The 22,127-nt window shown below is 44.6% G+C and overlaps 1 protein-coding gene and 2 long non-coding RNA genes across 3 annotated transcripts in view; all 3 read left to right on the forward strand.

Annotated features, from left to right (window-relative positions):
* The window catches only part of LOC148042948 (uncharacterized), a 281,857-nt gene that overhangs the window by 163,945 nt on the left and 95,785 nt on the right, over positions 1-22,127 (forward strand). The window lies entirely within an intron of this gene.
* LOC148042951 (phospholipase A2 inhibitor and Ly6/PLAUR domain-containing protein-like) lies at positions 6,495-14,320 on the forward strand. The gene is made up of 6 exons (XM_087727648.1): positions 6,495-6,528; positions 7,299-7,417; positions 9,557-9,673; positions 10,627-10,785; positions 12,471-12,611; positions 14,016-14,320. The coding sequence occupies exons 2-6, from the start codon at positions 7,363-7,365 to the stop codon at positions 14,228-14,230; spliced, it is 687 nt and encodes a 228-aa protein (XP_087583774.1). The 5' UTR covers positions 6,495-6,528; positions 7,299-7,362; the 3' UTR covers positions 14,231-14,320.
* Positions 17,760-21,701, forward strand: LOC148042952 (uncharacterized). The gene is made up of 3 exons (XR_015698308.1): positions 17,760-17,959; positions 19,774-19,907; positions 21,446-21,701. It is a non-coding gene; the product is annotated as an uncharacterized LOC148042952 (long non-coding RNA).

The raw sequence follows: 22,127 nt of genomic DNA on the forward strand, positions 1-22,127 counted from the left end.
TCATTAACCTGCGAACAGGTGGGGCAGAAAACAAATGTGCCCGTGTAGCTGGAAACTTCAGGAAGGATTCATAAAAACAAGGGATTAGCTTACTCTGCTTGGAAAAAGTTGGACGAATTGCTATCCAGATGGCCTCCTTCCCTCCATAAGAACATTAACTTAAGAGACTGGGCTGAGGATTCGGCCATTACTGAGGGATGATTGCAATGCAATGAATAGTTCCTTCCATCTTCCAGCCCTTGTCCATCCTCGGCAACTTTAACATTTGTGGACTTCAACTCCCAGAATTCCTCAGCCAACCATGGTCATTAAGTGAATCCAGCTACCCATATTGACTTGACTCTGTCAGAGGTCGGCTGGGAAGGTCACAGACGGTGATTGCTTTACCCTGGGGTGTTTCAGCTGTCAAAAAGACATGTCGGTTGCCAAGCCAGCTGGGGAATGCTGGGAGTTGAAGTCCGCAGGTCTTAAAAGTTGCCAAGATTGAACACCTTTGCTGTAAAATGTAAACATAGACTAAGATTTAGCCTTGGAGAGGGAGCCAAGGATGAAGGTACATGTCTCTCTTTAGCAAGGAGTAATCTCTCTCTCTATACAGAAAGACAGATCATTCCTTGCTAAAAAGAGACATCTGTCGGTCTCCCTCCCTCCCTCTCTCTCTCATCTCTATAACCTAACTATCACTTATTTATCTCTGTGTGTCTGTCTGTCTTTCTGCCTGCCTGCCTGCCTCTGTCTGTCTGTCTGTCTACCTACCTACCTACCTACCTACCTACCTACCTATCTACCTATCATCTATCAATCATCTATATCATCTATATCTGTCTATCTATCTTTCTATCTACAGCCTATCTATCTATCTATCTATCTATCTATCTATCTATCTATCTATCTATCTATCTATCTATCTATCTATCTATCTATCATCTATATCATCTATATCTGTCTATCTATTTCTTTCGATCTACAGTATCTCTATCTATCTATCTATCTATCTATCTATCTATCTATCTATCTATCTATCATCTATATCATCTATCTATATCTATTTCTTTCGATCTACAGTATATCTATCTATCTATCTATCTATCTATCTATCTATCTATCTATCTATCTATCTATCATCTATCATCTATCTATCTATCTATCTATCTATCTATCTATCTATCTATCTATCTATCATCTATCTATCATCTATCTATCATCTATATCATCTATCTATATCTGTCTATCTATTTCTTTCGATCTACAGTATCTCTATCTATCTATCTATCATCTATCTATCTAACTATCTATCATCTATATCATCTATCTATATCTGTCTATCTATTTCTTTCGATCTACAGTATCTCTATCTATCTATCTATCTATCTATCTATCTATCTATCTATCCATCCATCCATCCATCCATCCATCCATCTATCATCTATCTATCTATCTATCTATCTATCTATCTATCTATCTATCTATCTATCTATCTATCTTCTATATCATCTATCTATATCTGTCTACCTATTTCTTTCGATCTACAGTATATCTATCTATCTATCTATCTATCTATCTATCTATCTATCTATCTATCTATCTATCTATCTATCTATCTATCATCTATCTATCTACCTACCTACCTACCTACCTACCTACCTACCTACCTACCTATCTACCTACCTACCTACCTACCTATCTCTATATATCCATCCATCCATCATCCATCCATCCATCCATCCATCCAGACTCCCTAACAATTCTGGGCAACTTCCAATTTTTTTTAAAAAAAGAACAAGACAAAACCAGAAAAAAAAAATCTTGAGTGGTCTGAAGATAAGCATCTAAACAGAAAATCCATCATCCTGACCCAATAGCTTCCTGAAAATCACCAAGTCACAGCCATCTGAATTTCCCTGCTACAGTTTTCTGAGCGTTGGCAATTTTAAGACATGGACTTCAACTACCGGAACTTCCCAACTGACTTCACCAGCTGGGGAATCCTTGAAGTCCAAATGTGTTAGGACAGGGGTGTCAAACTTGGGGCCTGGATTCGGCCCGCGGAGTGCTTAGATCTGGCCTGTGGGGCCGCCCTGGAAATAGTGAAGAACCAGCCCGCAGTGCCTCTGCCAGCAAAAACGGAGCTCGCGAGGGCCACGTGAGGCCTTCCTCAGCTTTGTTTTTGCTGGCAGAAGCTTACAAGAGGCCATCCTATCTGAAAATGGAGCTCACGAGGACCACGCGTGGTCCCCCCAAGCTCCGTTTTCACTGGCAGAGAGTTGCAGGAGGCTGTCCCAGCTGAAAACAGAGCTCTGGAGCCTGTTTTCACTGGCAGAGCACTCCAGCCGGTACAGGCGCACCCCCCCCCAACACAAATTATGACATGCTGGCCACACCCTCCTGGCCCCTTCGAAGCCTAACACAACCCTCATGCAGCCCTCAATGAAACCGAGTTTGACACCCCTGTGTTAGAGTTACCAAGGCTGAGAAACCCTGCTCCAGATAGTTTTCGGATAACCAAACTGTACCTTTCTAACCTTTGGATGAACAGACAATTTATTCCTCGTGCATGTCCAGAGACTAAAATAAAGAAAAGACAAGACCCACCTGGATTTTTAGAAGGAGTTGGTCAACCTCTGATGTAATCAAAGTCTTGCTTGGCAGCAATGGCTATTCAAATTCTCCTGGGAAATCACAGATGAGTGGGATAGTCACATTTTTTTCCTATAACCTATCCTCCATATCCTGAATAGTGGAAAATGTGATTATAAGGGTTGGGAAAAAGGAACACGAGATTACTCTCGTGGCTAATAATAAAAATATTATAAATAAATCAATAGAAGTAATTAATGACTGCCAAGTTTCTGTTCCATTTGGGCGTTTAAGATGATTTATAACTGCCTTTCATGTTACTCTTATCAGGGTGAAACAACAGTACTTCCCATATATGGCAGAGGACTTCTCAATCTTTCTGGGGCAAAGGATGAGCTTCATCTAACATTCCGTTGGGGGAGAAAGAAGTTAGAATTTGGATTGTCCAAATGAGTCCTGTCTCTATATTGCAGGATTTTTCAATACATAGCTGTGTGGAAGCATCACACGTGACAGAAGCAGCCGTAAGAACCTCAACAAGCAGGGAAACCGAACAAAGTTGTCCATGTGGCCTTCTTTAAGATGACCTCACTTCCAGCTAGAAGTTGGAAAGAGCAGACGAGGAGGCCTTGATTTCCTTCCTGGGGAAGTCATCAGAACTTTTCACCCTTCAGAGATTCACCAAGCCCTAAAGGAACTCGAATTGCCAAAATCAAATTCACAGGACATGCAGCCCTCAAAGAAATAATCTTTCCTTCTTTCTTTCTTTCTTTCTTTCTTTCTTTCTTTCTTTCTTTCTTTCTTTCTTTCTTTCTTTCTTTCTTTTATTTTCACACACACAAAATACACACAAACAAAACTTAGACATAAACTACACAATACAGTGGAACTTTCCATTGCTTCTGATAGCAGTTTCAATTCTCCTTATGTTATTTCCCCTTCTCATATATTTCATTTGTGTTTCATCATTTTAACCCTCTTATTTTACTTATCCATTTGATTTACCTCTAATACGTTTCATCTCTCTTGGGTGCATATATATACAAGGTAATCCTCCTTAACTTCTATTTTTGGCCTTTATTGGCTTCTTTCCTCCATCCACCTATACCATTTCCCCCATATCTGATAATATTCTGTATCTCGTGAGGGTGATCTGGCTGCGGCATCTGTCACCCCCATTGATCGCCAGGGTTGATTCGGCTGATCTGGCTGGCTAGGCAGGTGTCCCCTTCTTCCCTCACCACTCCATGTGCGTCCCTCCCAAAGTTGCACACACGGTAGAAGAAGACGACCATCCCAGATAGAAGGAGTGTACCAATTTCCGGTCAAGGGTATACTGTCAGCGTTCCAAGTCTCATGTAGAATTAAATCAGAGTCCAAGGCAAAACGATCCTCAAAGTTCCAATTTAATAAAGCAGACATCTTAGCACATCTGTTTTAATCCCAATTCTGGAAATGACATCAGAATCCCACCCAGTTAAAAGTTCATGATCTTGCCCCCACACTCACAAATCCATCACATGGTCCAATCTTCTTCTTCCACGCTGGCGTCTCCACCCAGCTGCTTCCGGTCAGGTGTAAAAGTGCAGAGACAAAAGATGACCTTGAGCTTCTAGAAAGAATGAAAACAATACATTCCACAATCCTACTCCTTTCTATTTCCCCCTCCCATCAACTATACTAATGAAATAAGAGAAAGTGTGGCAGGCCAAAATTCTAAAAAGAATATAACTGCGCTCCCTTGCTAGAATCACCAAACAAGCTGAAAGAAATTTCTAATGAACCGGTAGAACCACTTGCCTCCAGAAGTTGTGAATTCTCCAACACTGGAAGTATTTAAGAAGAGATTGGATAACTATTTATCTGAAATGATGTAGGGCGGTTTTCCTGCCTGAGCAGGGGTTGGACTAGAAGACCTCCAAGGTCCCTTCCAACTCTGTTATTCTATTCTTTTCTATATTCTGCTTGTACAATGACCTGGTTTATGCTGGAAAATCTAGGAGAACCCAATATCAGACACAAACTCTGAGGTGAGGAACATTCATTACAGGTATTTCTTGATTTAAAGCCTTCTGTTAAAGGCCTTTTGAAATTACATCACCACTGGAAAAAAGTGACTTATGACTGATTTTCACACTTACGACCATTGCGGCATCCCTGTGGTCACATCATCAAAATTCAGATGGTTGGCATTTGACATGTATTGATGTTGGTTTCAGTGTCCCATGGTCATATGATCATCTTTTGGGGAAGCTGTTACTAACTTAATATGTGATTCACTTAACAACTGTGGCAAGAAAGGCCATAAAATGGGGCAAGATTCATTCAGCGACTGTCTCAGTTAGCAGCGGCAATTGTGGGGTCAGTTATGGTTGTTAAGTCAAGAACTTCCTGTACAATAGCAAAACTGCAATAGATGGGACCAGTAGTCTCACTTCATAAGCTTGCTCAGAGATAAGATTGGAACTTGGCGATGTATATATTTCTATAGATAGATGCTCAGGGCTGCCATTGTTAGTCTTCTGCTGGAATATGAGTGAGGTTTTTTGGTATCTATAATCAGACTAATTTAGCAAGAATTGTGTTTTGTTAGTTTTCAAGTTTCAGTAATGGTCTGAGTGAATCTTGGCCCACGCTAAGATTATAGTTGGGTTTGTAACAGGCTGGATCACAATCTCATTTCAGCCTAGTTCCAAACTTTGTGTGAACTTGGATGGCCATGAAGTTTGTTGTTAGTTGCGAAGTCCTGTCCAACCCATCACAACCCCATGGACAACATTCCTCCAGGCCTTCCTGTCCTCTACCATCCTCTGGAGTCTATTTAAGCTCATGCTGACTGCTTCAGAGACTCCATCCAGCCACCTGATTCTCTGCCGTTCCTTTCTTCTTTTTCCCTCCATCGTTCCCAGCATGAGGCTCTTCTCCAGGGAGTCCTTCCTTCTCATCAGGTGGCCAAAGTACTTGAGTTTCCTCTTCAGGATTTGGCCTTCTCAAGAGCAGTCAGGGTTGATCTCCTCTAGGACTGACCGGTTGGATCGCCTTGCAGTCCAAGGGACTCGCAGGAGTCTTCTCCAACACCAGAGTTCAAAGGCCTCCATTCTTTGGCACCTTTCTTATGGTCCAACGTTCACAGCCATACATTGCAATTGTGAAAAACCATAGCTTGGCCGGGTGATTTCTCTGTTTTTCAATATGCTGTCTAGATTTGCTATAGCTTTCCTTCCCCAGGAGCAAGCGTCTTTTAATTGCTTGGCTGCAGTTCCCATCTGCGGTGATCTTGGAGCCCAGGAAAACCAAATCTGTCACTACCTTCATTTCTTCCCCATCTATTTGCCAGGAAATGAGAGGACCGGATGCCACGATTTTAGTTTTCTTAATCTTGAGTTTCTAGTCAACTTTTGCACTCTTCTTCTTCACCTTTAGCATCTTTAGTTCCTCTTCACTTGGAGAAAGCTACAGAGATGCTTTCCCCAAACACCATCACTCTACTTTCTACATCACAACCCAAGGATACTTCTAGGAAGCAGTAACTATTGTTTTGCAAGAATCCAATCCGGATCAGTTACCGGGTACCAGAGGCTTAGTCTGCTGAGGTTTCGGACTTGTGCTGAAGCCCATTCTCAGAGAACTTCTCGCTCACCAGAATGTGTGAGAGGCTCCAGTTCGAGTCCGAAAGCTTGGAAAAACGAAACTTCTGGTCTTGGTGACCAACCCAGTATGGATCCTGCAACGTTATCTTGAGACATGTATATTTCCCTTCACTCTTAAGAATCATCGTTTTGTTTGGAAGTGGCAAAGTCTAAACCCATTTGAATGCTACCAGGAACTATTTTGGCATGTCATTAGCTAATGAATAATTTCCCCGCGCAAATCCATCATCGGGTCTATAAAAAGGGAAAAGAGAGGGGTTGGATTTGAAAGGATCGCATCTGCCGGATTTCAGATCTGTAGGTAAGTTGCGATGAATTTCTCTCTCTTTTAGCACAGAGGGTGGACATCCACTCTCTTGTATTATTACTTTTCTCTCCTTGTGTCTGTTTTCCACATCCAGATTAGCATTACTTCAAAAGCTGCCAAATTATTTTGTAGGTGGATTTCTGAATCTGTTAGAGACACATTTCTAAATTTACTCGTGTGGGATTTTCAAACCTGAACTGGTCCAGGGCTAAATAAATGAGGGAAGAGAGTGAAAAGTGAATTCAGTGGGTTTGCATATTTCTTGCCGAACAATAGAAAATGTAATGCTGTTTTTTTTTTTAAAAAAAATGGCTGGGAAAGAATGGACGGACAACTTATTTAACATACGTGGAAATTCCCCACCCTTCTTTATTGAAAGTTCCCGGACCTCAGCACTTACAATTGGACTTTTTAAAACCTGGAAGCTCACGTTGACATTTTGCGCTAACCAGAAATGATTCAACCAGAAATTATTTACCATGTGGCAAAGCAGGCAGATAATAAATTTTAGAAATAAATACATCTTCCAATCATACAATAGCATTCATCTGCCCATTGCCAACCCTGACTTTTATTCTTCCAGTGATTGTGAAATCCTGTGGCACATTTTAAAGGTCACCGTTTTAATTCAAGGATGACTTAGTTATCACTCCTCTTGAACGTCTTCGTTTTAAAACCAACACAAAGCAAAATCATACTTCTTTGTAAGATGAAAGGCCTGTTTTGAAGCCAAAGGATGAAATATGTGTTTTTTCACACAACAGAAACCATCCCCTCGTTGGAGCGGCTGCTGAATTCAGTTCTGTTTATTCTTCACCCCAAGAAATCATGAAGGGAGATTTCGTCCTCTGCCTTATTTTTATTCTCCTCCCTTGGGTCCACGGTGAGTCCTTTCAACCCTGAATTTTTGGGTTTGTGCTAGGCATGTGAATTCCTCGGCAGAGGGTTACAAATGGATTATATAGGCCTTAAGTAAATGCAATTCTAGCTTACGCCCTTTGCTTAGGGATCGTTCGAAGTTTCACAGGCACTGAAAAAAAATGTGATTTATACATCCAGTCCTTGCACCTGTTCTGACCGAGGCTTCCTAAGAGCATGAAGCAAACTCCTTGTCCTGAAAAAAACCCACCTTTTATTAATTGACTGTGAATTCTGCTCATTCACATCCAGCAAAGTCTTTTAAGGGAGGATTTACAGTCACAGACCTTATCTGGCTTGGAGAGCTGCCAGGCCGATATCTGCAAAATTTGGCAAGGAGTCTCGGAGAGTCACGAATCAATTAAGCGAACTAATTGTCTTCTGCAAACTCCGCTCCCCCTTCACTCTTCTTTTATTTCCTCTGGGAGGGGCCATTCACCGTCCACCTTCACTCCCTTTTTATCCCTTATCTGTATCCCCTTCCCTGACTTGGATTGTGAGCCGCCCTGAGTCCCCTTCGGGGAAAAGGGCGGCATATAAATGCAATAAATTCAATTCAATTCCCAAGTCGACCCCTGTTCTTTAGCTGTTTCCTTCGTCTGGCAACTCTGCACATGCGCACACTGGGAACAGGCTCCAGCTCTTCATATGCCCCACTGATCTCCAACTCTGAAGGCAGCTGATAACTGTCAGATGGCTCTGGCCCCCTTTCTGCCTCATCAGAATCTTCCCCAGACTCCAGGACTGGCCCATGTTCCTCCCCAACCCTCCTCACTCTCTGAATCTGCTGCCAGCTCTGCTGGCCGCTGGTGGGCCATAACAGCACCTATGGTTGCCCCAGCCTCCCCACAGTCACACAATCAAATTTTGGGTGCACGTATTTTGTAAACGTTGCAGTCTCCCAGGGTAAAGTGATGCCCATTTGTGACCTTCCAAGGTGACTTCCGACAAGTGGTCAATAGGGGTTGTTGTTGGGTTGACTGAATGGCCAGGTGATTCCCTTAACAACTGCAGTGGTTTGTCTAAGGACCGTGGCTAAAATGGGGTGGGGGGAACGGCCACAATTTGTTTAATAACCGTCTTGCTTAGCAGTGGGAATTCTGGTTCTAATTGGGGTCGCAACAAGGGTGAGTTGTTGCCGGTTTTACTGCCGTGCCCCTGCGCTGGTCAATGTAAATTGTCTGTGTATGCGCAGTCACTATAAATCAAAAGGGCGGTGGCTCAGCAGCGGCAAGGGAAACTGGTTCGGGGGGCGTGGCAGACCTGGGTCGCTGCCGGTTCTGCGAACCAGGCCTGAATTCCACTACTGTTTCAGCCGAACCAGGCCGAACCAGGAGCAACCCACCTCTGGCTCATAAGTAGAGGGTTATCTGTGCCGTTCTTTTGTCCCTTGCTGTAGAACCGTCAGCTCATAATGTAGGCAAACCCCAGGAGAGGAAGGAGGAAGCAAAAATTAGTGCGTGGAAGTTTTTCAGAGCTGCCTTCTTGAGTGGGCATTTCCAATTCAACAGATTAGCAGATTCAGAGAATTAGAGGGGACCTTGTAGGTCATGGAGTCCAACTCCCCCCTGCCCAAGCAGGAGACCCTACACCATTTATAGGTATAGGTGCTTTATTTGTATGCCGCCCTTTTCCCTGGGGGGACTCAGGGCAGCTCACAGCTCAGAGGGAAGGGAGGACAAACCAGATTAAACACATAAGACAATACATCGTTAAAAGCACAACATTCATACAATTTGGGCGGGGTTGAAGTCTTTAGCCCCAGGCCTGTCGGAACAGCCAGGTTTTAAGGGCTATGCGGAAGGTCTGGAGGGTGGTGAGGGTACGAATCTCCACGGGGAGTTCGTTCCACAGGGTCGGAGCTGCCACCGAGAAGGCTCTCCTCCGCGTGGTTGCCAGTCGACACTGACCGGCTGATGGAACTCGGAGGAGGCCTAATCTATGACAGATGGCAGTCCAAGCTCTTCTTGAAAACTTTCAGGGGTCCAAAGATCAAGGCCTCCTTGCGTCTGGAGATGAGAAGCATCGCATTCCCCCCACCCCAAAATAACTCTCTCTCTCTCTCTCTCTCCCTCTTCCTCTCCCCCCCTCTCCCTCTCTGCAGGAGCGGTAAATACAATAAATATGACCTGTGTTTCATGTCCTCTTGGAAGCCCCAAATGTGGACTTAATTGCACAAGTCCTGCAGCCTGCGTTACTTTGACAGAAAGCAATACATTGGGTAAGAGTACTGAATCTCATTGGATGCCATGCGCATAGTGGTTAAGGTGCAGTAGTTAAGGTGCTGGCCTAGAAACTGGGAGTCTGTAAGTTCTAGCTCTGCCTCTGGGCCAATCACCAGGAGACTGTGAATTCTAGACCCTCCTTAGGCATGAAAGCTGGTTGGGTGACTTTGGGCCAATCACCAGGAGACTGTGAGTTCTAGTCCCACCCTAGGCATGAAAGCTGGTTGGGTGACTTTGGGCCAATCACCAGGAGACTGTGAGTTCTAGTCCCACCTTAGGCATGAAAGCTGGTTGGGTGACTTTGGGCCAATCACCAGGAGACAGTGAGTTCTACTCCCACCTTAGGCATGAAAGCTGGTTGGGTGACTTTGGGCCAATCACCAGGAGACTGAGTTCTAGTCCCTCCTTAGGCATGAAAGCTCGTTGGGTGACTTTGGGCCAATCACCAGGAGACTGTGAGTTCTAGTCCCTCCTTAGGCATGAAAGCTGGTTGGGTGACTTTGGGCCAATCACCAGGAGACAGTGAGTTCTAGTCCCACTTAGGCATGAAAGCTGGTTGGGTGACTTTGGGCCAATCACCAGGAGACAGTGAGTTCTGGTTCCGCCTTAGGGATGAAAGCTGGTTGGGCAACTTTGGGCCAATCACCAACAGATGATGCGTTCTAATCCTGAGTTAGGCATGACAGTCTGCTAGTAGACTTTGGGCCTATTGCCCTTGTTTAGCCCAACTCACAGGGTTGTTGTTGCAGGGAAAATAGGAGAAGGAAGGAGTATGTATTGTACGCTCACCGCCCAGAGTTACTTATAAAGTAATAAAGTCAGGATAAAACTCAAATAAATGGATAATACTCAGTAGAATCTTCAGCTAAGAAGAGCTGAGGTACTCTTTTATCAAAGCTAATGGGATAGCTCTGTTCTTCTCTATCTGTTTTTCATTCATTCTTCCCAGGTGGAAATGTCAAACCCAGTGGATCATACCAAGGATGCATTGACCCAAAGGATTGTAGACCTCTGGCCTTCACCTTGACCACAGCTGCTGGACGTTACATCCAAAGCAATATGGCCTGTTGCTCAAAACCTCTGTGCAATGAAGGGTTAACTCTAACTGGTTGGTATTTCCTGGGCTTTGTTTAAAAGAGGAAACTATAACATAAGAATGCTATTCCTTTATGGAATCCTATTTAAAATATACATTGACAAGGAGGGGAAAAACAGAGAGCTTCTCAAGAAAGAGAAATCAAGTTTACAAAGCCTCTAAATTAATATTTGGAACAGATCAAAAGTAGTCTTATTAAAGCCACACAATCACTAACTTTCGGTAGCAGAGATGGCTAACCTTTTCGGCACCGAGGGCATGCGCGCGCCCATCTGGCGTGCAACCTGGAGAAGGAGCTTCCCAGGGGGCGTGCACTCGCTGGAAAATGAACTTTCGGTTTCCGGCACACGCATGCACTCCGCCCAGCTAGTCTTCCGGTTTACTGACGCAAATGCTCCCCGAAAATCAGTTGGCTGGCGCGAATGCTCATGCCAGAAAACGGAAAACCAGCTCTTCAGTTTCCGGCACTGCCGCACGCTCGAAGGCCAGCTGATCGTCACGCGCATGCGCACCAGAAACCCAGGAGAGGAATGGGCAACACTGTCCGTTCCAAGCGACATGATCACTTTGGGCACTCGTGCCATAGATTCGCCATCACGGTTCTACAGGGAAAAGTAAACATCAGAAATGATTAAGATTTCTGTTACACAGCTTCCAAGCAAATCAAAAGTCTAGTATTCCTATTCTATTCTATTCTATTCTATTCTATTCTATTCCATTCCATTCCATTCCATTCCACTCCATTCCACCCTACAGTCTATTCTATTCTACTCCACTCCACTTCACTCCACATTCTAGTCTATTCTAGTCTATTCTAGTCTATTCCATTCCACTCCACTCCATTCCACCCTACATTCTATTCTATTCTATTCTATTCTATTCTATTCTATTCTATTCTACTCTACTCCACTCCACTCCACTCCACTCCATTCCAATCTACATTCTATCCTATCCTATCCTATCCTATCCTATCCTATCCTATCCTATCCTATCCTATCCTATCCTATCCTATCCTATCCTCTCATTCCTGACTAAGTATTTACCTCTATCTTAGGGACAATGGATTGTTGAAGAAAATGATCACTCCATGCTCTATCCTGGATTTGTGTAGATTCTTGTCATTACAGCCTTAAATCAGAAGCATAGGAACTGCTCCCAAAGATTGAGGGGCCTTAAGACAATGAGACAATCATTTTTAACTGCACAACGCAACACTTTTGGTGTCCAACTTCTAAGGAGGACAACTCTACCCTGGCTCTTGACCCAGAGGCCCAATGCATATCTGTTAGAAATTCTGCTGATGGACCAATGTTTAAACTGGGACAAAAAAGGGAGAAATTTAGAATGGAACCAGCCAACGGCCACTCAAAGTAGCCTATTCAGAGTTGGATGGATCTTCATTAAAAAAAAAAAAAACCTTTACAAGTCAATGGAAAATTGGTTAAAATACGATAAGTGTAAAGGAAGCGCTATATTTTTGTAGCCAATAGTTGACTTAGTGGTGGTACAGGATGTCTCATGTTGCCTAAGGGTAGTATTGAGAGTATCAAAAGATTCAAAACGGTACCTGGCTTCAAGATCAAAACTAAGAGTGTTGTGTGATCATGGCAGCAATCCTGATTTTTTGCCATTGAATGTACACCCAAGAGATATATTCCTTCCCACATGGATGCTAAGAAATCTATCTTGCTTTACAGTTCCCCCAGTTGGTACGTTGGAAAATGGGGTGTTTTGCCCAGCCTGTGAAATCTACAATCAGAAGGCGTGTGAAAGCAAAAGTCAAATTGCCTGCAAGGGAATTGAGGAGAAATGTATTACGCTCGCAGGAGACTCTATCGGTATTTCTTCAATTATTTCATCACCCATCCACCCCTTTCCCAATATACTGGCTAAAACCACATCACAATCAGGGGTGGGATTGAAAAAGTTTAGCCACCGATTCTCTGCCTGGTTGATGGGTGGGTGTGGCCATGGAGGCGTGACCTAATCAGCTTCCTGCACCATGGTGGGGGGGTTGCCTTCCCCAGGGTTACGGAGGCCCCTACAGAGGCCAGAAATGGGCTCTGGTACTTCCGGTAGGCCCATTTTTCACCCTCCCCAGGCTGTGAAGGCTTTCCCTGAGCCTCCAGGAGGGCGGAAATACCCAAATCCCACCCCTGACCATGATCTTAAAGCATGATTGGCTCAGGAATTCTGGGAGTTAAGGTCTATAATGCAATCCTAAGTATATAGCAATAGCAGTAGACTTATATACCGCTTCATAGGGCTTTCAGCCCTCTCTAAGCGGTTTACAGAGAGTCAGCATATTGCCCCCAACAATCTGGGTCCTCATTTTACCCACCTCGGAAGGATGGAAGGCTGAGTCAACCCTGAGCCGGTGAGATTTGAACCGCTGAACTGCTGATCTAGCAGTAGCCTGCAGTGCTGCATTTAACCACTGCGCCACTGGCTCACCTTGGCAAGTTGCATTAACAGAGGGATACAATCAAGCTCTTGAGGTACTAATATCGCTCTACAAAGCCTTAGTAAGACCAGACTTAGATGATTGTAACTGATTTTGTTCACCACGCTATAAAAAAGATGTTGAGACTCTAGAAAGTGTGCGGAGAAGAGCAATCAGGATGATTAGGGGGACTGGAGGCTAAAACATATGAAGAACGGTTGCAGGAACCGGGCTAGTCTAGAGAAGAGAAGGACCAGGGGAGACATGATAGCAGTCTTCCAGTATTTGAGGGGCTGCAATGGAGAGGAGGGGGCTCAAGCTATTCTCCAAAGCACCTGAAGGCCAGGCAAGGAATAATGGATTGAAACTGATCAGGGAGAGATTCAACCTAGACATAAGGAGGAACTTTCTGACAGTGAGAATCATCAATCCATGGAGCAGAAGTTGCCTTCGGAAGTTGTGGGAGCTTCATCCCTGGAGGCTTTCAAGAAGAGACTGGACTGCCATTTGTCAGAAATGGTGTAGGGTCTCCTGCTTGGGTGGGGGCTTGGACTAGATGACCAACAAGCTCCCTTCCAACTTTGTTAATCTGTAAAAGGGCCATAGTTCTGCACCCCTGCTGTAGGGTAAAATAAAAGAATCTACTTAGGAAGTTCTGTGTTGTTTGATTCTCACATGCAAGACAAATACTCCAGAGTTGAACCTGTATGTGTGAACCAGATCCGATTCCACAATTCCCCATGCAAAAGTGATCCCCGTGTTTGCACAAATGTAGCTCTGCTTATTTCTCTCGTTGCAGAGAAGTCTCCGAATCAATCCTTCGCCATCAAGGGCTGTGCAACCCAGAATGCCTGCAGCTTGCAACAGAATGACCTGGTGCCATTCGGAGGGAAGATATATAAGCTGAGTGTGAAAGCAGCTTGCACCGACATCGGCGTGTGGTGTGTGATTTCTTCCTCAGGCCTCATTTTTTCATCCCTTGCTGGAGTCCTCTTCGTCCAGAGCCTCTTGTGAAGTCACCTGGTTCCTCCTTTGTGCTTGATAAAAAGGCCAACGTCTGGATGGTCTCCAGAATTGCAAATAAAAATTTTCAAGTTCTTTTAATCCATGAGGTCTAGTGGTCTTTTTCCAGTCTCTCTGACACCACATTTTCACTCCTCTCTTTTTTTTACAAATACATTTTCTTATTCTCCCTACCCTTCCTTTGTTTTAGCAAAGTGTCTTTGGACTATTGGAAATAATTGTTGTTCTTGTTGTTAGTTACAAAGTTGTGTCCAACCCATCGCAACCCCATGGACAATGTTCCTCCAGGCCTTCCTGTCCTCTACCATCCTCTGGAGTCCATTTAAGCTCATGCAGACTGCTTCGGTGACTCCATCCAGTCACCTCATTCTCTGTCGTCCCCTTCTTCTTTTGCCCTCCATCGTTCCCAGCATTAAACTCTTCTCCAGGGAGTCCTTCCTTCTCATTAGGTGGCCAAAGGATTTGAGTTTCCTCTTCAGGATCTGGCCTTCTAAAGAGCAGCCATGGTTGATCTCCTCTAGCACTGACCAGTTTGATCACCTTGCAGTCTAAGGGACTCGCAGGAATCTTCTCTATAATACTTAAGGAAAAATACACAGGATTTCTGGCATGGATCTCAAATCATCTGAATACGATTATTCTCCAGTCCTCAAGGATTAACTGTACAAGACTGGAGAATAATCAATCACTTGGCAACCTTCAAAGTTATGATGGGCCTACCATGGATAAAAGCTTTAGAAAGGTTTTCTAGCTGAGAGGCAACGTACAAATAAAATAAAATAAGTATTTTTAAATTGAGGTTTCCTCTTCAGAATTTAATCGATTAACGTGCCAAGCTAGATATGGGGTGGGATTAATATGTTATACAACCATCAAAATCTAATTTGATCTGGAGAGACTTTTAATCCTGGGATAATTTCAGCCAGTTGTGTCATATGAGCACTAAACCTCACTCCACAAAGGAGCAATTTTCAATGTTACCCTGTCAATTTTCCAAAAAAGAAGAAATTTAGGAAATCATATGGAACATAATTTGAGGAGACTACGAAGACCCTTACCATCTCCTCTTATGATAATACTTTCCGGAGAAGACTGAGTTAAATGTGGTGGAAAGAATAGAGTGGAGTGGAGTGGAGTGGAGTGGAGTGGAGTGGAATAGAGTAGAGTAGAGTAGAGTAGAGTAGAGTAGAGTAGAGTAGAGTAGAGTAGAGTAGAGTAGAGTAGAGTAGAGTAGAGTAGAGTATTCTTTATTGCCCAAACAACAAACAAGTAATACGATCATAAGATGCAAATAGGAGAAGGTAGTAGAAACAATGAGAATGATAATAGTAATAAAGCCATACTATATGGGTAAATATCCTCAGACATAAGAAGACAGTAGTTTGGGAATTAGGTATTCTGCAGCATAATGGCAAGAGTGGGGAAAACTGTCCTTGGGTCTAGTTGCTTTGGCATACAATGCCTTATAGTGGCATCCCGAGGGGAGGGGTTGAAACAGTCTATGTCCAACATGGGTACTTGAGAGACCGCCTGCTGCCAATTACCTCCCAAAGGCCCATTAGATCCCACAGATTAGGCCTCCTCCGAATTCCATCTACTGGCCAATGCCGATTGGCTACCACCCGGAGGAGGGCCTTCTCTGTGGCTGCTCCGGCCCTCTGGAACGAGCTCCCCGTGGAGATTCGGACCCTCACCACCCTCCAGGCTTTCCGCAAAGCCCTTAAAACCTGGCTGTTCCGACAGGCCTGGGGCTGACGGATCCCCCGCCCCCACTCGAATGTGTGGTTGTTGAATGTTTTTAAATTGTTTGTAGTTGTTCGTCCGTTGTTTTCCTCCTGTTTGTATTCCCCCCCCCTTTTTGGTTTGTGAGCTGCCCTGAGTCCCTCTGGGAATAGGGCAGCATAGAAATCCAATAAATCAAATCAAATCAAATCATGTGGCCTATTAGTCTAAAGATATCCTCTCAGTGATCAAAAAAGCCATCATTGCACTTTCTGGAAATTACCCAATGACCAAATATGCCAGGAATATGTAAAGAGTTCCTTAATCAAAAACTACATTTGAGGAAGGAGCGGTGACACCATCATTTCCTCTTGGGGTTTGAAGTTTATCCATTGAAAACATTCAAATTTGGTCACTTTTCAATTTTTGAGCATTTTGACTTTGTCCTCATATAAGGCCTCCCAAGAGAGGTGGATTTCTAAAGGATTTAATGGTGGGCTCTCACCCATATCTTCCCCTTTCAAAGGGCAAGTGTTATATCTCATAACTTTTCCCAAGTGACAGCTTGCCTACACAAACCACACAAATAGTTCCTTCTCGGCATGGGTGCAGCAGAGTCAAGTTGGTTATGGAATGTGGTGGGTTTTGGGTGGCAGGAAGGAAACCCAAGACTTAATTCTCTGGGACCAACCAGCTGCTCATACTGTCAAGATACATCTAGGTTTAAGGCTGGGGATCTGGAGTCAAAGATGAGTGATGCAGGAATCCCAAGTTGGCGTCAGATGGGTACAACTTGGTTCTGGAACTTGCTTTATGACCAGAGAAGACAGAAACAGACTTCAACGGATAATTAGAACTGCAGAAAAAACAATTGCTACCAACCTGCCTTCCATTGAGGACCTGTATACTTCATGAGTCAAAAAGAAAGCTGTGAAAATAGCAATAGCAGTAGACTTATATACCGCTTCATAGGGCTTTCAGCCCTCTCTAAGCGGTTTACAGAGAGTCAGCATATTGCCCCCAACAATCTGGGTCCTCATTTTACCCACCTTGGAAGGATGGAAGGCTGAGTCAACCCTGAGCCGGTGAGATTTGAACCGCTGAACTGCTGATCTAGCAGTAGCCTGCAGTGCTGCATTTAACCACTGCGCCACCTTGGCTCTACAGATATCTATAGACCCTTCACATCCTGGACATAAATGGTTTCAACTTCTACCCTCAAAACAATGGTATAGGGAACTGCACGTCAGAACAAGGAGACACAAGGACAGTTTTTTTCCTGAATGCCATCACTCTGCTAAACAACTAATTCCCACAACACTGTCAAATAATTAACTAAGACTGCATTACTATTATTCTTCTCATCCTCCCTAGTACCTATCTCTTCCCACTTATGACTATAACCACGCTGCTTGTACCTTTAAAATTTATATTGTTTCATTTGTTTCCTAGTATGATTTGATTGCTTATTAGTAACCCATGGCTATCACCAAGTGTTGTATCTTATGATTCTTGATGAATGTATTCTATTTTATTCTCCTTATGTACACTGAGAACATATGCACCAAAGACAAATTCCTTGTGTGTCCAATCACACTTGGCCAATGAAGAATTCTATTCTGTACTATTCTAAGTAACGGTCAACAAAGACTGGACACAGAACACTGACCTTCCCTGTGGTTGGTGGAAGAAGCCACCGCTGTCATAATTGTGTTAGCCAATAGTATTTCCCCCCACTTTGAATAGAGTGTGTTATTTACCTTAACCTAAGAAAGACAGTGATAAGAAGAATTAAGAGAAATACCCCTCGACACCGAAATGTAAACTAGCTCCCGGAGAACATGTAACTGGTGGCATGCAATGGGTATATAACTTTGGATCAGTAATGGCTTGCATGATTCCATACCTGATGCCCAAATTATGGAAAGAATTCCATGTAACTGACATCCTTGATCAGTGTGTGTTGGCTTAGGAGAATTCAATTGGTCTGATTTTCAGGTAAGCAGGGTTAATCCTAAACATTGTGAGTGGTGTCTGGGTCACCCACCTCTTAATAATAGGGGACATATCTGATTGCTAAGACTTTCTCTATGGGAAAGATGTATCTTAAATCTGTAGGCCAGGGGTGTCAAACTCAAGGCCCACGGGCTGGATCTGGCCCATGGGGTACTTAGATCCAGCTGGCGGGGCCGCCCTGGAAACAGCGAAGGACCGGCTCGCGGTGCCTTCTGCCAGTGGAAACGGAGTTTGGGAGGGCCGTGCTCAGGGCTCCGTTTTCGCTGGCAGAGGGCTAGCAAAACAAAACTAAAAGCAAAAGAAAAGAAAAGGAGAAACGTTTCCCCTTTTACATTTGAGCATCCAAGAAGGGCCAGGAAAGGAGAAGGGGAAAGAGGGAAGACAAAGAAGGAAAGATGGGAAGAGGCGAAGGAAGGAAAAAGAAAGAAAAAGGGGAAGGAAGAAGAAAGGAGAAGGAAGAGGGAAGGAAAAAGAAGAAAAGGAAAGGAGGGAGGGAGGGAGGGAGGGAGGGAGGGAAGGAAGGAAGGAAGGAAGGAAGGAAGGAAGGAAGGAAGGAAGGAAGGAAGGAAGGAAAGTCCTGTGGTAACACTTGGCCACCAGCAGATAGCAAGAATCCTCTAGAGCAGTGGTCTCCAACCTTGGCAACTTTGTGGACTTCAACTCCCAGAGTTCCTCAGCCACTGCTCTAAAGGACAAGGGTTTTCTGCTCTCCCTGGTCTTGCCTTCCTCCTCTGGAGACAATGGAGACCCACCCAAGCCACCACAGGGGCTCCCAACATAAGTGATGTTGAGCTGGCCACACACCATCCCAGCCCCCCCCCCCTGAGGTCAAACATAACCCTGATGTGGCTCTCAATGAAACTGAGTTTGACACCCCTGCTGTAGGCCGTGTAGCAGGGGTGGGTTTCAGGCGGTTCGCGGCGGTCCCCACGAACCGGTTGGTCGGCGAACCCGGAAGTAAGTAACTTCCGGGAACGCCGAAGGATCCACCCGCCCGCCCGCGTTTCTTACCCGGTTTTGACGAGTTCTGCGCTTCCACGCATGCGCAGAACGCATACAGCGCCTGCGCGATCCTCCAGGAGCAGATGGAGCATCGCACATAAGCTAATATGCATGCGTGCACTGCGCGCGTGCACGAGGACGCTGCCGGCCCCGTTTCAACCGAACCGGTTGGAACAGGGAGAGAAACCCACCCCTGCCGTGTAGGGCTTTATGATGGCAACCAGAACCTTGAGTTTCACTGGAAACAAGCTTGCAATCTGCACAGCTTCCCCTGCACAGCAGTGCGACATGGCAACATCACAACTGCCCATGAGATATGGGCAACCACATTTTTAATTACCCCCTTTAATACCCCCTGAAGAAATGATCTTAGCGCCCTCCTACGCAAAGCAAATTTTAGTGGTCGACGCAAGAGATGACAAGGGACCTTCTTTAGAATATCCTTCAGTATAATAATGAGCCGAGGTGGCGCAGTGGTTAGGGTGCAGTACTGAAGGCCACTACAGCTGACTGTTATCTGCAGTTCAGCAGTTCTAATCTCACCGGCTCAAGGTTGACTCAGCCTTCCATCCTTCCGAGGTGGGTGAAATGAAGACCCAGACTGTGAGGGCGATATGCTGACTCTGTAAACTGCTTAGAGAGGGCTGAAAGCCCTATGAAGCGGTATATAAGTCTAATTGCTATTGCTATTGGTCAGCAAGTTCAGGTTGCGTTTTAGCAAGCAATGGGTTTAATAAGTGGGGATTTGAATCTATCTTTTCCCTGGCCTGTTCTTGATCTCCTTTCCCACCCAGGAAGTTTCCTCTGTTAGAAGATTCCAGATGTTGATGCAGTTGCCACCTCAACTCCAGCCTTCCATTCTCTCTGGTTTTGAAGAGAATGGATATATTGCTGATTTACTACCTCTTTGATTTTCTGCTGGCAATTGGTAAGTTACCAGAGATTAATTCATAGTACAGACCACTGGAGCAGGTCTTAAGCAGTATCTCATTCTCTTAAGTTATATGTTATGAAGACATACCTCCGGTTCTATGAGAGAGTGCTTTCCATGCATGCTTGCACAGCACTCATAGACTGCCCTCGGTTTCACCGCTGGTGAGCTGAGCTCAGTTGTGGTGTGGCAACCCACTTTGCCGTGTGAATCAGCTGAGCTAAAAAACAAGGGAATATAGCAGAGGTGGGTTCCTACCAGTTCGCACCTATTCGGTAGAACCAGTTCGTCAAATCTCCCAAACCGGTTAGAAGAGGTTCCAAATTTTTTTGAAACCCACCATTGGTCCTTGGATAGGATTATTTTACATGATCATGCTCATATTTATAAAACTCAGTGCCTCTGTGGAAGGTAAGGATGACTACTGTGTTTGTGGTGCAATCAGAACATTGCGTGTGTTGAAGTTGTTTTAACACAAACCAAAGATGCCTTTTAAAACACAAGTTTACATCCTATTCTTATGCATGCCAGTGCTGTGTGTGAGGTAATTTAAGGTGGTTCTGACAAGTGTCGTCGGCATCTTCATATCCGGTCACATGGGCAGCAAGCCACTCCCATCCGGTCACATGGGCGGCAAGCCACTCCCACAAAGGAGACCAGACCCACAAAGTAGGTTCGAACAATTTTTGAAACCCACCACTGGAATATAGGAGAAAAGATACAAACACAACCAGAGGTGGCATTTGCTGGTTCTCCGAACTACTCAAAATTTCCCCTACTGGCTGGCCTGAACTGGCTAAATACCATCTCTTCTCTAGGTACCACAAGATGGAAAGAGTGCATAATACAAAAGATGGAGGGCATTTTTAAACACTGTTTAGGGGGTTCCATGTGCTCATTTTATATCACAATACACTATTTTGTCATTTAGTTCATTGGTGTCTAGTTTGATGAGTTGTGATTCTCCAATATCTTCAGCATTTTCCTTCACTCGCCACCTTACAATTGGAAACCCTCACTTGCCACCTTACAATTCTTACAATTGGAAGCACTGAGGACTGCGTACATATTAGAACAGTGTTTCTCAACCTTGGCAACTTGAAGATGTCCGGACTTCAACTCCCAGAATGCCTCAGCCAGCATTCTGAGTTGAAGTCCAGACATCTTCAAGTTGCCAAGGTTGAGACACACTGTATTAGAATCTTTATCATTAACCTTACAGACTTTGTCCTATAAAAACCTGACATCAGAAGGCCCCCAAAGTTACAAAACAGGGTATCTCTTCTCCAACAAATTTCTGGATTGTTTTTACAGCGAAGTAGAATGTTCACTTACAAGAATATTTTCCCCCCAATTCTATAGCATGCAAAGAGCAAAGGGAGGAAGGTTTTGATGCTGATAAACACGCATGTTTTACGGCCATTTTACGTTAAGCGTGATTGATGATAAAGAAGCTGTTAGGTAACATTTCTGCTATCAAGTCAAAATAAGGACGTTGTACAGTTGCACATGGCTTTGCTAATCTTCTCTTCCAGGGCTTGGCTTACAGTGTGAACGATGCAGCAGCAAAACCAGTTCCTGCACTGGAGCCCCATATAATTGTCCAAAATCTGAAAAGGCCTGTCTGATCCTGACCATAGAGAACATTATCGGTGGGTGTCTTTGCCTTTTGTAGGGGTGGAGAGGATTGGAATTCTTCCAGACTAGCACCAGGGTTGCCTGGTTATTAAAAGGTTATGTTGGAGAAGAGGGAACTATTTGCCTGCCTGCCTGCCTGCCTGCCTGCCTGCCTGCCTGCCTGCCTGCCTGCCTGCCTATCCATCCATCCATCCATCCATCCATCCATCCATCCATCCATCCATCCATCCATCCATCCATCCATCCATCCATCTCTATATATTTCTATCTCTATCTCTGTTTTGAGTCCTAGCACTGCTCCTGTCAGTCGCCTGAGCTCCTGTCCACCTAACAGCTCGAAAGCATGTTCTGTGCAAGTAGAGAGACAGGTACCACTTCAGTGGAGAGACAAGCTGGTGCTCTGTGCTGTCAGTCAGATTCCTGATGGCTCTGAACCTTCCCGGTTGTGGTAACTGTTTGTGAGGCAGCTCTGGGAAGGGAGGGCGCCTTGGGTGACACTGCAGGAAGAGACACTCACCTTTGCCTCTGGTACAAAGCCAGTTCACCTTCCCACGGCACACCATAGAAAGTTGTTGTGGC

This window comes from Thamnophis sirtalis, unplaced genomic scaffold, assembly GCF_051295495.1.
Source record: "Thamnophis sirtalis isolate CommonGarterSnake01/CBP01778 unplaced genomic scaffold, rThaSir2_p1.2 scaffold_13, whole genome shotgun sequence".
In the NCBI taxonomy this organism is placed as follows: Eukaryota; Metazoa; Chordata; class Lepidosauria; order Squamata; family Natricidae; genus Thamnophis; species Thamnophis sirtalis.